Source organism: Caretta caretta, chromosome 1 (assembly GCF_965140235.1).
Source record: "Caretta caretta isolate rCarCar2 chromosome 1, rCarCar1.hap1, whole genome shotgun sequence".
In the NCBI taxonomy this organism is placed as follows: domain Eukaryota; kingdom Metazoa; phylum Chordata; order Testudines; family Cheloniidae; genus Caretta; species Caretta caretta.
This window is the reverse complement of record NC_134206.1, coordinates 47,074,937-47,092,363: the sequence shown is the minus strand read 5'-3', so window position 1 is coordinate 47,092,363 and position 17,427 is coordinate 47,074,937. Positions and strand designations below refer to the sequence as shown.

The window sequence follows — 17,427 nt, the reverse complement described above, 5'->3', positions numbered from 1 at the left end:
TCTAGGGATCTTCGCTTCCAGCGCTCCAAAGGTGGTGGGCTGGTGCACCTCCAAAGGGAGGTGACCCACACCGCATCTGTAGCATTTGCCCTCCTGCATGGTCAGCCTTATTTGGGGAAGCTTAGCCTCCCCAAGCCTCTTATATTCAACATCCATTACCCCCTCTGATTCCAGCCACTTCTCTGTCCCCAGCAGAGAAGCCGGCAGGATCATGAGGAAGCATAACTCCACTATGCCTGCTCCTCCACCGGCATACACTGGAGCTGCTCCCCTACAACTCGATCTGCCCCAGGGAGCAATGTCATCAGCTACTGAGGGTAATGCAATCTAAACTCTCACGCGATCTCCCATAGCAGCCTAACTTACATGCTGCACCAGAGGGGGGAGAGAATAGAACGCTGTGGTACCCCACACAGGAAAGACCTCACAACTAAAGCTAGAGCTGGGTGATTTTTTTTTGGCCAAAGAGTTTATTTACCAAAAACTGCAATATCAGCTGACCCAAAACTATTTGTGAATTTGACGTGACAACTATGCCCAAGGAAAAGTTTTTCAGGACCAGCAAACTATGTGAGCGTGCGACCTTTTATAACCTATATCCCAAAGGGTAGGAGGCTTGCCAGGCATGGGGGAGACCAGGTTTGATTCCCCACTCTGGAGCAGGTCCTAAAATTCTGGTCTCCTCACTGCCAGGGCTCTAACCACAAGGCCATTGGCTATTCTGGGATGGGTCGCTCTCAATTTCTCCTGTTGAAACTGCTGCATGTTTAATAAATATTTAAATATGCATTGTGCCAATGACCAACAGCAATGAGAACGACTCTACAGCCTGGAGACTAAGGCACTCGCCTGGGAGTTGTGGATTCAAATCCCTCCTCTGAACCAGGCAGAGAAGATGTGGACTTTTCCAATTGGCTGACAAATCACAAACATTTTCTGAACCAAACCAAGTATTTTCCCTGATCTTTTTGGTTCCCTGGCAGTACTAACAAAAAAAAAAAAGTCAATCTATTATTCACTCTACTCACAACAAACAAGAAATCACCTCACTGGGTCCTCTCTAAGTGAAAAACAGAGCAACTCAGATGTAATTCTCTGTACGAGAATCAGCAAGCATGCAATCTTTATCCATTGCCATAATGAGACTGTAGACCAAGGAAACCAGAACAGGATCTGTGCCATACCCACGCTTAAAGCCTTCAGGATGGTCAAGAAAAGTTGAGAATTTGGTGTAATGCCAGAGCTGCCTCACCACAACCTCATTAATAAATTTCTCCAAATAAGGAATGTTACCTATCTCCTTAGACAACCATAATTCAAAGACATTTATCTGTGCAGAGGGTATTTAATGAATCCATATTAATTTGCCAAAACTAAACAGGAGTATAGTTGCTTTGGAAAGTAATATGACCATTATGTACCACTGCAAGAACTAGCATCTTGAACCAATCAAGAGTAGAGAAAAAAGAGACAGGAACACCTGAGGAAAAGATCATCTGGATCTAATATCGTCCTTTACTATATGTCCCCCCACTCTGCAATTACAGATATCTGCTTGCAGAAGCAATATTTTACCATTTGCTTGTGTTTGTTTGTTTCACTATGACACTGATCAGATCCACAACTATATGCCCCTCAATTTACTGTATATTTGGACTGCCAAGGCGGTTTCAATAATATTCTGTTTTCCTGATACACAGTGGTGCTGCTAGAATAGAAAATCATGTTATCTTTAAAGATTTATAAAGATTCATCATTTAGCACTCTGCACCCCACTGAGGCAGGATATAAATATTCAAAATTTACCCTGCCCCCTGCTCAGCAAATGAATCGGATTTAGTTACATCTTATGATCCAATTTAGAAGTTATAGAATCAGCTATTTATATTAAATAAAACCACTCTTCCAATGGACAGCAAGGGAAAATAAATCATTTATCCTGTTAAGATTTGTTAGATAGTTTCCTCCCCGCCCCTTCTATTTTGTTCCATGCGATAGATGCTCAGGTACCTCGGTGACCTTGGTGGAATACAAACCTCACTGGAACAGAACAAACGTTAGTCTAATTCGAGTACACTAGGTGTGATACCAGTGGTTCAACTTTCCTTGATCTACAGAGTATATTCAGGAGGAGTTGGGAGTTTCAGTTTGATAATATTTCTATTACAGTTAATTATTCAAAAGTAAGAAAATAAAATGCAATATCTCCTATTAGTTATTTAGAAATAAATCCATCTGACCAAGTTTAAGGGATAGGGAGAGAAGGGTTAATTATCTATATTGGGTTGAAGACAAAATAAAAATAGGTTTTGCTTCTAGTCCAGAAATCTCCTGGTTACTATACATCCCATGTACAGACACAGCGCTTGGAAGATGTTTACGGCAATACAAAATCACCTCTCTGCCTTCAAGAAAAGGATTTTTCCATGTATTCAGATGAGGAGAAGACTGTTCTTTATACTTCTTAAATGCAAAAAGTGATCTGGTGGTCTGATTGTGGGCAACAGCATGGCCCTAGCAGACACAGGAGCTGATAAGGTTCTATTTTGGTCCTGCTCATAAGTCACAAACTCAGTATGTGATAGGTAACCACCAATAGTTACAGATGGGTCCAGCCAAAACCCCAATTTCAAACACACAAACTTCAGAGTTGTTCAGAAATCCTAACATGAATCTAAGTTTGACTTGTACAAATGGTTACAATCTTTAATCATAGAATCATAGAATCATAGAATATCAGGGTTGGAAGGGACCCCTGAAGGTCATCTAGTCCAACCCCCTGCTCGAAGCAGGACCAATTCCCAGTTAAATCATCCCAGCCAGGGCTTTGTCAAGCCTGACCTTAAAAACCTCTAAGGAAGGAGATTCTACCACCTCCCTAGGCAACGCATTCCAGTGTTTCACCACCCTCTTAGTGAAAAAGTTTTTCCTAATATCAAGTGGCCTGAATCAAAATCTCTGATCCAAGTATCTCCACAAAAACTGTGGTGTTGGAAACTTGGACCCAGATGTTGTGGACCGGGTCCATCACTACATACAAACTAAACTACCTCTGTATTTCAAACTCACCAAAACTTGGACTCAGCTGCCTGGCTTTCATATGACTATATACTTCTTCCAAAGTTTATGAGGTTTTGTAATCCTTGGAATACACACAAGGCTAGATTCTGATCACATTTTCATCAGTGTAAATCCAGAGTAACTGCACTGAAATCAACAGACTCCGGATTTTGGAGTTGAGAATCTTACTCAGAGAATTTACTAAAATTAAAATATTCTAATAGAAGAGGTTGGAATTATAGGTATCAACAATATCTACTAAGGTTGTATTACATCTGTACACACACAGTTTCTAGCCAAAATACGGTAGCTTGGATTAAACAAGTGGTGACATGAGTTTTTTTGCCCCCCTACAAAGGCCTTAGTACCTGAAAAAAGACAAATTTTATGAACACACAAAATTGGGGGGAGGGCGGGGACAAAAAAACTTCAGAACAAAAGACAGGTATGAGACAGGTAAGAATAAAGAAGAGTCCAACAGTGTAATAAGGATTCTAACATACGTTTAGCTTTCAAAACCATTGTGTGTGTCAGAACTCATTAGATGCATTAATCGCCTGCATTTCAATGACCCCATATAAAAAAGTGCGAAGAAGAAATCCTGAGGATTTTTTGTGTATTTTTGTTTTTATTTAATGTAGTTTATTTAAAAATTACGGTAATATAAAATCTAAAATATTTAGGACCCAACAGCATCCTAAAGCCGCTGGAATTTTATGCAATCTGGCACATTCAATTTGAACCACTTCAAGACTGATAATAGTTGCTTTGAAATTGACATGGTTCAGGCTGAAACCAGTCTTCAAAGAAAAACTTGCATTAAAAATCCTCAATCTCCGTTTATGTTCTGAGCCCATGGTATGTGTGTATTTCACAAGGAGTGCACACTCCAGCTTGCATTATTTAGTACTTAATAAAATTAACATTAGCTGCAGAAAATAGGATTTGAGATGACATTTCAGCCAAGAGATCTTTCCAAGACTGGAGAAGAGACCACAGCTAAGAAACCAATTCTGATCCTATTTTGTACCCCTCGCATTATTTGATTAACTTTCTAAACCTAGGTTAGCACACAACACATTAAGAGATGTGCAGAAAAATAGTAAATGAGAAAGAATATACTAGTCAGTTCATATAATTCCCCCCCTAAAATGCCTGTTGTCCATGATTGCAATGTGCTGACCAAATACATCTATTGTATTTATTTACTAAAGAAGGAAAATTCTCCAAGTAAGTAAAAGTAGAGTACAAAAATGAATTAAGTGCATCCTTTAAAGCAATTTCCTCTTCAACAGGGAGAGCAATCCCCTCTATGCAATTTATCTCTAGTAATTATTCATCCACCATTATTTATTAAACATTTTCAAATGGGAAAAATCAGAATTCTAAACCCCCAACCTTATGGAACAGAAGAGACTGTTAAGTTGTCACGAGGATTAAACTAACCCTTCCATCCAGGCTCCCTTTTGAGCATATTTGGGATACATCTTTTTAATATTAAAATACAGAACATTTTTTCTCTGACTTACGGTTGGTTGTTCTGCTTTGATCACTCTGAACGCTGTCATTTGACTGGTTGCTTGAGACAGAGGATACACTCGAGCTCCTGACAAAACCAAATGCTGCCAACTTAGCTGCTGGCAAGCGTGAATAGCCAGGAGGACGAAGTCCAGATTGACATGGCTTGGGGAGATTGGATTTTGCAGCATTTGGGCACGGGCCTTTTTTTAGATCAACTGAAAGAAGAAACAATTTGGTATTAAAACTAGGAAACCAGGACATGTCGCAGAGTACTTAAAATAAATCAATAAATTAATGTAATATGAAAATGAACATGAGTATTAAAAGCTGCCTAAACTGCATGGGTATCTTCGCCTTTCCTCAGCCAAATATACATTTAAAACAATTACAGGTACAGTTCACAATGGATTGCAAAAGGTGAAATACATTGAGAATCGGAATGTATGAAGTCAAAAATCCATCCAACTAATGGACTAACAAGCAAATAAAATCTTTTATAAGTGAGTTATTGTATTACTTTCCACCGTTAAATCCTGTTTTAGTTCTGCAAGCTAAAAAAATTATATATATATATATATATATGAATGATTTTGGAAGCTACATGGTAGAACGATTGTTTCAAAAATGGCAGCATAAAGCTGTATTCCCAAAAAGAAAAGGATTCTGTAAAAACCAGATAAAGTTGCTAAATGAAATCACCCACCCACTTAAACTCTTAAAAGAAAGGAAATGTCCACATCAGATTCCAAGACCAGAAAGGATCATTGTGATAATTTATTCTGACCTCCTATAACACAGGCCAGAGACGGTTCCAAAATAATTATCTTTCAGAAAAATATCAAATCCTAAATTAAAAATGGCCAGTGATGGAGAATCCACCATAACCCTTAGGAAGTTGTTCCAATGGTTAATTACATTAATTGGTAAAAAGTTATGCCTTATTTCCAGTCTGAATTTGTCTAGGTTCAACTTCCAGCCATTGGATCGTGTTATATCTTTCTTTCTTAGATTGAGGGGCCCCTTATTAAGTATTTATTCCCATGTAGGTACTTATAGACTGTAATCAACTCACCCCTTAACCTTCTCTTTGTCAAGCTAACGAGATTGAGCTCTTTCAGTCTATCACTATAAGGCAACTGTTCTAGTCCTTTAATCATTCTCATGGCTATTCTCTGAACATCTCCAATATATCAACAACCTTCTTTAACTGTAGACACCAGAACTGGACACAGGATTCCAGCAGCGGTTGTACCAGTGACAAATACAGAAGTAAAATAACTTCTCTACTACTCAAGAGTCCCCTGTTTATGCATCCAAGGATTGAATTAGCCCTTTTGGCCACAACATCACACTGGGAGCTCATGTTCAGCTGATTATTCACCATGACGGCCAAAGCTTTTTCAGAGTTGCTGCTTCCCCCACCCTGTAAGTATGGCCTACATTCTTTGTTCCTACCATTGTGTAAGTGTGACCTACACTTAAGGTATGCTTAGTTAGTACACCTTCACCCTTAATATCCCACATTCACCACTTCTACTGTCAGACTCCTCCCTGCTACAGAAGTTCAACCGAAGCAGATGATGTTTGGCTAAGTTATAAACTACTGAAAACTAGAGTTTAAAATGGAAAATATTAGGCAACCTCAGCAATAGAAATTGCCACCAGATCTACCTATAGTACCTCTGATAGCCGTTAACTGACCATTCTTCTCCACTCTACCTCTGACCTTATTATTAACTGCTATGGCTCAGCCAGACTTTTCTAGACAACTCAGGAATATCATTTCATAACTTTCCCAAATTATCTTCAACTAGGGATATATGATCCTCCAAAGGTTTGGAGTTTGAGTTTTGTTTGAAAAGCACAAAAAGTCTGGATGCTTAGCCCAATTAGATCTAAACTATGCAAGCCCCTTTAGTACACAAAATTTTGTTAGAAGGCTTGCAAGAACAGGTTTTCTTCTGAGTTTTCTGCTATTTCTTTCCTCCAGTTAGGCTACAAATACTGCAGTTCTCTCCTGATATTTTGGCACTTCTGGGTTTCCATCCCTGTTGGAATCCAGGTGTGCAAAGACGTACAAAGGTGACAAAGAAGAAAAAATAAATAAAAACCAAAATTTTCCAAAACTTTCTGAAAAATTGGGTTCTAGAAATGTGGAAAGATTCAGAGTCTGCATGGGGGTAAGAAAGTTACGATTTTTTTGAACCTATCCCTACTTTCATCTGCCCTGGAAGTTCTTCAACAAAGTAGTGGGATGTTTAAAAGCCAGCAAGGTTATACGTTTATTCAGTCAAACTCCTCTCCCCACTTTGTGAAAACAATTTACACATTAGAATTGAAGAATATTTCAAATTAAGTGTATATTCATAATTGTATAGGGGAAATGGGAATTAACTGCATAGAAACAAATACAGCATTCGTATTATCACAATATTTAAATCCACCGTAAATTATGTAGGTCATAGCCTTATTATGTTTAATTAGGGATTACTGTTTGACAAGACTCTACGGAAAACAAAAGTAACTATCTGTCTGAACAGAAAAATAGTTTTAAATAATACTGGAATTTGACATATACTTGCGAATTTCAGCACAATAATACTAACCAGATATTTTTTAAAAGAAAACAATATATGTAACAGAAATGCAAAAAAATCCCCAATCTGTTTTTTTAAATGATTTTCCTTTAAAGTACTTGACATAAGAGTAAAAGATTATCCACTAAGCCAACAATGGGATTTACATGGTAATCCCTTATAACTGTACTTAGAAAAACATTTAATAACTTCTCAGGATTTTAGATAAGTACTAACATTTAAGAAGCCAGGTGTTTGAGTGTAAAGTTTTTCACAGGCCATCAGATGACAATGGGCACACATGCACAAAAAAGATTTTTGCTTTTACACTTCTGCATTATTTTGTTAACAAGTGTATTTTACGTGAGCTCTACTTTCTCATCTTTTTGCCTCCGAATTATTACACAAAAATACAGCACAAATTCTTTCATGCATTTTCTAGTGTTTGATCTGACATGTGGCAACAACTATTACTTGACTTAAACAAAGGAAAAAAACTGGGGAAAAAACGGGGGGGCCCTCAGTTACTAGCTTACCTACACTGTTCCTCCATGGTGCTATGACCATGACCTGGAGGGACCACCCCTAGAAACTGAGAGGATAATTTGGTCTCTTTTGACCATTAAATCCTTTGAGTCTGATTTTCCCTTGCCTTGCATCATGTGTAGGTGCCATTTAGACCTGTGTAAAATGAGCTTGAGACACCTCTCTAGGTGCTGGCCTGCCTCCCCAGCCCATGAAGGACTTGCTGCCATGTCCCAAGTCTGTTTTATTCTTCAAACATAAAACTTCAGCCAAAAAAAAAAATATCTAAACAACACAGTTCTTCTTCCCAGCATGGGCTACAACTCCCCAAGGCTTTTCTCCTCGTCTCTCTCAGTGCTAAAAGGTGGACACACCACATCCCACCCCACCCTTCCGTTTCAGGGTCTACTGCAGGAACCCTCTCCCTCCTGCAACTCCTCTCTCAACTGAGCCACTTACCGGCTTTTATAATTACTTGACCCCTTTCCAGATGGGGCTTATATCTGCCCAGGGCTAGCAGGCCCCAGGGCCCCTGACCCTTAAAGGGCAGACTACCCTGTTACAACTACCAAACGTGAATTCTTCACTCACACAACATGTGGGACTTTACACTCACTTTACATGGAAATGACTACACAAGGGACAAGGCACTGGAGAACTGGGTCTTGATATTTTCCTGTCACTGCCAACAAGGTTGGCAATGAATGCAAATCATGTTGGTTGTTTTTATTTATTCTCTTTCAATTAAGAACACTAAAAAGTGCCCAAAACACAGGCTCCATGCACCCCACCAGTTATTTAAAATTGAAATGTGTATTTGGTTTTGTAAACAGCAACAATCCATACAAATACTAAGACCTTCATGCATTGGCCAATATTTCAAAGGCCAGGCAAAACAAATGGGCCTCTGCAATGTGGACATTTGAGTAATGGGTTCAGGAATGCAATCACCAACTCATTTCCTGTAAGCCAATGAACAAATGATGACTGTTACAGGTAAAACATAAATAGCTTTCAAGCACAACTTTCTTGCCTTACAGTTCAAGTACTAAGGCTTGGATTCACAAAGGGATTTAGGCCTTGTGACACTACATCACAAGATCTAACCTTTACATGCCTAGAAAATTACAGCAATTCACAAAGAGTTTGTCTCCCTATACAACGAATAGGGGAAAGACAGATTCCTTAGATTGCACTCCACAAAAGAAGCTACCTAAGTTAGCCAATGGGAGATGCCAACAAGAGGGGTGTGTGCTACGTCCCATCTCTCAGAGACAGGTACCTAAATTTGGATTGCAAGTGTTTGCTTATCTCTGCTAGTGATCCACGAACAGGGGAAGACAAATGTTCCTCCACCTTAGTCACATGCAAGGCCCAATCCAGTAGTGTGCTCAGAGGCTGCCTAACTCAGAGGCTGCAAAACAGCTAGAGGAGAGCCTCCCTTTAGCCCAGTGGTTAGGGTACTCATGTGGGACACGGGAAACATCTAGTTCAAATCCCCTCTTTGCCTGATGAGGACAAGAGATTTGAACCACCTCTTGGTTGAGTACCTTAACCACTGGACTATGGGAGGTAGATCTTCCTCAATCTCTCTTACTGAAGTTTTTTCACTTTAATTAAATATTAGTTGGTCTAGTAAAGAGTGAGAATTACTCTGAAACCCAGCATTTAGAGCAGGAGGGTCAGACACGGAAAGGGACAGCATCCATACTTTGTTAGGTACCAATATTGGTACCAAAGATGGTAGAGGGTAGAGAACAGTGCCTTGATGGAGATCTTGTAACACAGTGCCATGGAGAGAAGCCCTGGATTCTGTTTATTCTTGGCTGGCAGCACAAAGATGTTTCCCTGATGGGAACCTCTATGGGAAAAAGTTCTCCGGCTCCAACGCACTGGTGTGCAGACACCTGAAGTGGAACGGACACATGCAAGCACTCCAAGAAGAATTAAGTTATTTTAATGAGCAGCTTTCCTTTTAATAAAAATCTGCCAAAATAAGCTAACAAAAACTGTCAAAAAATTTTCCAGCTGTCTACCTGCTTGAAGCTAATTATAGAATTAAGAATTGTTGCCTGTACATTACATGAGTCAGTTTCTGTGAGACTTCAGCTGTTTCTATCTGGGAACGAGAAAGCGTTTACAGGTGGTCATTGGTAACGCAAGACAGACGTGCCTTAGAAGCCTCAAGGAAACTACCAAGCAATCATTTTGTAAGCATTCGTGCAGCATGTAAACTACATCTCCATAGATGCAAATAACTAAACAATAACTTTCAAGTGAGCTCTCTGTGAAATCTGAAAATGTTTCAGCTAAAACAAACAATAAGTAAAAGAAAATGGCTGAGTACATTTCGGTATGCATAAAAGGGATCTGTAGCTCAACAACTCAAACCCTCCTTGAAATTCAGGACCCTTCAAGTTTTTGTTTTTTGTGACACATTTTCCCCCAAAGATACCATTTTCCCTCAACAGGGACTTGAAATTGGATTTTCTACATCCCAGGCCAGTAGCCAAACCTCCTCACCCAACACACACAGGCAGCTGGGCTGCACCTTAGGTCAACCTAGCTATGTCACTCAGTAGTGTGAAAAATTTACACCCCTGAAAGACATAGTTAAGCCAACCTAAGCTCTGGAATAGACAACGGTCGGTCGACAAAAATGTTCTTCTGTTGACATAGGCTTGAGTGGATGGATTTACTACAGTGATGGAAAACCCTCTTCCATCCTCATAGTAAGTGTCTATGCTAGAGAGGAGTAGCTTCAGTGCTGCAGCTGATTGTCTGCAGGGCAGACATACTCTTACTCTCTTTTCAAACACCTCCTACTGAAATGAAAGCCTCAGGTTTTGTATTTCAAAAACTGAAAATTCAACACAATTCCATTTTCATGAAAATATTCAAGGTTTTTTTTTCATTCCATTGAGGGGGGAAAAATGGTCAAAAACTTGAAAGTGGTCACAAAATGGAACTGACGTACTACAGCTAGCTCTAATGGTTACCCCCATGTTAAATATGGAGAAACTGAGGCAGAGGTGAAGTGAGCTGTCCCAGGTCACACAGCAATCACTGATGCCGCATGCATATTTTGGATGAACACAGAAGGTAATTCAATCTTCGATCTCTTCTGGAACTTCCAACAATTGTTCCAATCAAGGATTGATAATTTTCCTGCTATGGTCACCAGGAGTTTTTATCTGAGTAAAAACCTTAAAATGGATCTTAAGATGTTTTGCTACTTGTACATGAACAAGAGTCACTGGACTGCATGCAGCACCTTGGATTCCCAGGTGTTCTCCCACCCAAGTACTAGCCAGGCCAAGGACTGTTTGGCTTCCAAAATTAAAACAATAGTCACTGGACTGACCTTCAATTAATGGCAACCAGCCAACGGAAACAAGTTTTCAAATAAACCTGGGTCGGATTTGAACCAGTGACCCAGAGTCAAAAAAGCTATGTGTCTCGCAATCTGCTGAGCAGTGGTGTAATGGTAAAAAAATTGAATGGGTAAACTGACCTTTCTGCTGTTCCAGGCTGGGCAGTGGCAAACATCATGTTTCCCGAATGAGAAAGGGGTAAACTCTGTTTACCTGCATTTGCCCTCAACTATGTTACTGCTCCTGAACAATCCAGTCTACAAAACCCAATTGGCCTCCTTTAGGAAATTTTCACTGCACAGAAGAACTTTGTTAATTTGCACTTAGATTACAAATCCACATTGGATTTCCATGTTTGCGATTTACTGAAGTATACAGATCAGGAAGGTTCAGCTGGAGCTGCCAGTGCAGATAATATAACACTCCCCATGAGACTCCCTGACCTCAGACTGAGAACGCAATACCACCCTGAAAAAGGTAAGGCCACTTAGTTGTCTGTCGACACTGCTTTTCCTTCCTCCAGTTGCGGCTGCTCTGATACAAGATGGACTCTCCATGTAGCGGGGACTCTGCTTGGCATTTCGTCATATTCAGCAAGAGAGACAGCCACCTCTGCTTGTGTGCTCCCGCAAGGCACTGTGCCCAGCTCTAACAAGCAAGTGAAAGTAAAAATGGCTGCCACTACCTTCCTGTGGTGAAGGGAATAGCTGGTCCCCAGCTCCGCCTTTGTCCTTTCAATAAGAAAACTGACAGAAGAGCAGAACAATACTGAGAGACAGGTGGATGGTCAACCAGTCTCCATTCCCAATCCTCTAAGCACTCAGCTCCCCCACCCTCCCACACTTCTTGCTCTTCCTCATCATTTCGCCCTCCAGCTAGCACTAAAATCCTTCTCTCTCTCAAAAATATCAGGAATTAACATGTTAGATGAAAAGAATTACTTTGGAAGGAAGGTCAGCTGTTAACTAACATAGAATCGCTATGGTTAGGAAGGGCCACATTGCCAGTGCCAACACTGCTCCTGTCTCCTCCACCTATACCTGTATCCAGACAGAGAAGCTAATCATGGATGCCTCTACCCATCTCCTGGTGTGGCTTTGCAGAGACTGGGCCTCTCTGCAAATCCAGGCTATGGGAGGACCGTCCAGCGTGAAAGGTGTCTCCTGGTGGAATCCCTCAGGAAGCAGGTGGGATAGCTATGGGATAGAGAGCTAGAGAGGATTGCTGTCATGCCCCTGGGGAATGGGGATATGGCTCTGTCACAGGGAGGACGCTGCTGGTTACTTTTGGCAGCAGGCAGTACTCCACCCCTACTCCGAACCCACCCATCATAGTGATGAAGAACTTTTTGTTTCGATTTTCACCAGGAAGTTCAGTATCAATTGGACATCTAATTTATTAAATACCAGTAAAAATGAGGCAGGATCAGAAGCTAAAATAGGGAAAGAACAAGTTAAAGATTACTTAGACAAGTTAATGTCTTCAAGTCACCAGGGCCTGATAAAATACATCCTAGAATACTCAAGGAGTTGACTGAGGAGATTCTGAGCCATTAGTGATTGTCTTCGAAAAGTCATGGAAGACGGGAGAGATTCCAGAGGACTGAAAAAGGGTAAATATAGCACCAATCTATAAAGAGGGAAATAAGGACAACCTGGGGAATTACAGACCAGTCAATTCAACTTCAGTACCTGGAAAGATAATGGAGCAAATAGTTAAGCAATCAGTTTGCAGACACCTAGAAGTTAATAAGGTGATAAGTCAGCATGGATTTGTCAAGAACAAATCATGTTAACCCAACCTAATAGCTTTCTTTGGCAGGGTAATGAGCCTTGTGGATGGGGGGGAAGTGGTAGATGTGGTATATCATGACTTTAGTAAGATTTTTGATACTATCTCGCATGACCTTCTCATAAACAACCTAGGGAAATAAAACCTAGCTGGAGCATTATAAGGTGGGTGCATAACTGGTTGGAAAACCGTTCCCAGAGAGTAGTTATGCGTGTTTCACAGTCAAGCTGGAAGGGCATAACGAGTGGGATCCTGCAGGGATCAGTTCTGGGTCTGACTTTTTTCAGTATCTTCATCAATGATTTAGATAATGGCATAGAGGGTACACTTATAAAGCTTGTGGACTATACCATGCAGGGAGGGGTTGCAAGTGCTTTGGAGGATAGGATTAAAATTCAAAATGATCTGGACAAACTGGAGAAATGGTCTGAAGTAAATAGGATGAAATTGAATAAGGATAAGTGAAAAGAACTCCACTTAGGAAGAAACAATCAGTTGCACACATACAAAATGGGAAATGGCTGCCTAGGAAGGTGTACTGAAGAAAGGGATCTGAGGGTCATAGTGGATCACAAGCTAAATATGAGTTAACAGTGTAACACCGTTGCAAAAAAAGTAGGGCTGTCAAGCGCTTAAAAAAATTAATCATGATTAATCGGTTGATTAAAAAAATTAATTGTGATTAATTGTGCGATTAATCATGATGTTAAACAATAGAATACCATTTATTTAAATATTTTCGGGTCTTTTTGACATTTTCAAATATATTGATTTTGATTACAACACAGAATACAAAGTGTACAGTGCTCACTTTACATTTATTTTTATTACAAACATTACATTGTACATTTGTACATTTTATTACATTGTAATAAAAGAAATAGTATTTTTCAATTCACCTAATACAAGTACTATAATGCATCTTCTTTATCATGAAAGTTGAACTTACAAATGTAGAATTATGTACAAAAAATAACTGCATTCAAAAATAAAACAATGGAAAACTTTAGAGCCTACATGTCCACTCAGTCCTACTTCTTGTTCAGCCAATCGCTCAGACAAACAAGTTTGTTTACTTTTGCAGGAGATAATGCTGTGATTCTTGTTTACAGTGTCACCTGAAAGTGAGAACAGGTGATCACATGGCGCTGTTGTAGCTGGCGTCACAAGATATTTACATGCCAGATGCACTAAAGATTCATATGTCACTTCATGCTTCAACCACCATTCCAGAAGACGTGTCCATGCTGATGACAGGTTTCGCTCAATATCATTCCAAAGCAGTGCAGACCGATGCATGTTCATTTTCATCATCTGAGTCAGATGCCACCAGCAGAAGGTTGATTTTCTTTTTTGGTGGTTTGGGTTCTGTAGTTTCCACATCGGAGTGTTGTTCCTTTAAGACTTCTGAAAGCATAGTCCAGACCTCGACACTCTCAGATTTTTAGAAGGCATTTCAGATTCTTAAACCTTGGGTCGAGTGCTATAGCTATTTTTAGAAATCTCACATTGGTACCTTCTCTGGGTTTTGTCACATCTGCAGTGAAGGTGTTCTTAAAATGAACAACATGTACTGAGTCATCACCCAAGACTGCTATAACATGAAATATATGGCAGAATGCAGGTAAAACAGAGCAGCAGACATACAATTCTCCCCCCAGTGAGTTCAGTCACAAATTTAATTAGTGCATTTTTTTAACAAGAGTCATCAACATGGAAGCATGTTCTCTGGAATGGTGGTTGAAGCATAAAGGGACTATGAATCTTTAGCGCACCTGGCACGTAAATATCTTGCGACGCCAGCTACAACCGAGCCATGCAAACGTGTGTTCTCACTTTCAGATGCCATTGTAATTAAGAAGTGAGCAGCATTATCTCCCGTAAATGTAAACAAAACTTATTTCTCTTAGCGATTAGCTGAACAAGAAGTAGGACTGAGTGGACTTATAGGCTCTAAGTTTTACATTGTTTTGTTTTTGAGTGCAGTTATGTAACAAAAAAAAATCTGTATTTGTAAATTGTACTTTCATGAGAGACTGCACTACAGTACTTGTATGAGGTGAATTGAAAAATACAATTTCTTTTGTTTATCATTTTTTCAGTACAAATATTTGTAATAAAAATAATATAAAGTGAGCACTGTACACTTTGTATTCTGTGTTGTAATTAAAATCAATATATTTGAAAATGTAGAAAAACACCCAAAATATTTAATAAATTTCAATTGTTATTCTATTATTTAACAGTGCAATTAAAAGTGTGATTAATAACGATTAATTTTTTTAATCACGATTAATTTTTTTTTAGTTAATCGCATGAGTTAGCTGCGATTAATCGATAGCCCTAAAGAAAGTGAACATCATTCTGGGATGTTTTAGCAAGAGTGTTGTAAGCAAGAAATGAGAAGTAATTCTTCTACTCTACCCTGCACTGATTTGGCATCAACTGGAGTATTGTGTCCAGTTCTGGGCATCACATTTCAGGAAAGATGTGGACAAACTGGAGAAAGTCCAGAGAAGAGAAACAAACATGATTAAAAGTCTAGAAAACATGACCTACAAGGGAAAATTTTAAAAATTGGGTTTGTTTAGTCTGGAAAAGAGAAGACTGGGTGCGGGGGGGTGGGGCAGGGTTACACATGATAGTTTTCAAAGACATAAAAGGTTGTTACAAGGAGGTGGGACTGGACTAGAAGACCTCTCAAGGTCCCTTCCAGTACTACATTTCTGTGATCCTATACTCTATTCCTGGAGCCTGTTCTGGATCAGATTTCCACACTCACTGTGTCCAGAAGCTTGTTGATATTAAGCAAAGTCTCATGAGAAACTGCCTTAGGAGTTAACTGAATGGAAATCCTCAAGAAGATGGCTAGAATGTATTTTGGAGAATGGCTATCGTCCACTTACAATTATGTCACACAATGGATAGCTCTCTCCATTTCCAACTGCCTCTACTCCCTCCCTTCTTAACTAAGGGTTGCCTCTAACTCACCTGCTTTTTTCACTCTTGTCTCATTCCACGTTTCTCCTTTTTCATTATCCACTTTCACCTTCACACCTTTTCATTTCATTTACACACTGATTATGGAATTATGTTAAGTCCTCTCTGTTTCCTAACTCCCCATGGAAATGCATCCAGTCAGATTTTCTACGCTAGGGTGAGATCGAAGCGGTACATAAGCACTTAGTATTTAATAATCACTTTAGCATTTTCCTTGCACTGTACAAAAATACAGATCGATGCAATGTATTTCAATACTGTTACTGACAATGTCTGTGGCACCAGGTGTAGAATTACGTGACACAGAACAATGGAGACACCCAGAGAATGTGGCATGTAAAACGTTACTGCAGGTTGTTTACTTTAAACAGGCACTATTAGCTGAGAGAGGGGAGGGAGAATAGAGCTAGGTTTCTAAGGTGGCAATAATTGTCCTTCATATAATTCTTCTGAAGAGTGTCATATTGAGACACTTCTAAATCTCCACAAAAACATACAAATCACCATTCCGCCCGCTGAAAAAGTAGGCAGTGCTGTTCAGAATCATTACGCCGGAGTAACTAGGAGATACAGAACAGAGCAGTGTCACATATTCCTCCTTGAATTCTGAGTGTGTGATCTCTCTCTTCAAAAAACTAAGAAGCTCAACAGATCAGATCTGCCCCCAGACCCAGGTTTATCAGATTGCAGAACAAATGAATGAAATTGAAGCCTGAATAGCATAAATACAAAATTACAGGAAGCAACTTCAAAGTGCAATTCTTATCTTCAAATCTCATTTGATATTCAGTAGCCCTGAGTGACAACATAAAAAAAAAAATGACACAGAAGGAGAAAGCTGCAGAGACATAGTGGCACTAGTGATGTACTTTACATGTGTGTGTGTGTGCGCATGTGTGGGAGAGAAAAATAGAGTCCTGTTTCTATCTTTTGGAAGAAAAAAATACATCTCCAGTAGGACTTGGGAACTCTTAGCACCTAGCTGGGGGTGCTGAGCACCTGTCAGGATTAGGCCCCAACTCATTAACAGAGAGAAAAGTATAAGTGCTTTGAGTATCCTTTTATTAGTAACAGATTTTGCTTTGATTCAATTTCCATTGTGTGGAGTTGGTTCAAGATTGCCACAAAATCCTAAATGGTAAACGTCATAAATTAAAAGGGGGAGAATTTAATTAACTCACACTCCACAAGGAAAAAATATTCATAAACATCAGAAAAAAGTAGCAGACATTTAATTTAATTGAAAAGATGGTCAAGGGATCACTATTTTACTTTTCAAAGTCAGATAGTCTGCCAATCAAAATCAGCCACTTCACACAAACATTACCATATTTGCTCCAAAAAGTCTTCATAACAGAGGAAAGCATATTAACAACTTATACATTACAGACATAGTGTAAAGTGTTATTAAATACCTGTTCAACACTTGATGGCTCTTGTAGAAGAGGTAAGGAAAATTTATGCAGAATAAATGAGTGTTAAGCTCTGAGAGAGAGAGAATGACACCCAACATCCTTTGAATACATCACAACTCATTGACTTACTATACCTCCTATAGCGTTGAACACTTTTCCCCATAA

At 39.5% G+C, this 17,427-nt stretch overlaps 1 protein-coding gene across 4 annotated transcripts in view; it reads right to left on the bottom strand.

Annotated features, from left to right (window-relative positions):
• The window catches only part of MTUS2 (microtubule associated scaffold protein 2), a 489,829-nt gene that overhangs the window by 247,624 nt on the left and 224,778 nt on the right, over positions 1 to 17,427 (bottom strand). For all 4 annotated transcript variants that reach the window (XM_075127651.1, XM_075127661.1, XM_075127639.1 and 1 more), the window contains one exon: positions 4,590 to 4,796. In XM_075127651.1, the coding sequence (XP_074983752.1) occupies positions 4,590 to 4,796 (207 nt within the window). The remainder of the gene's footprint in view (positions 1 to 4,589; positions 4,797 to 17,427) is intronic.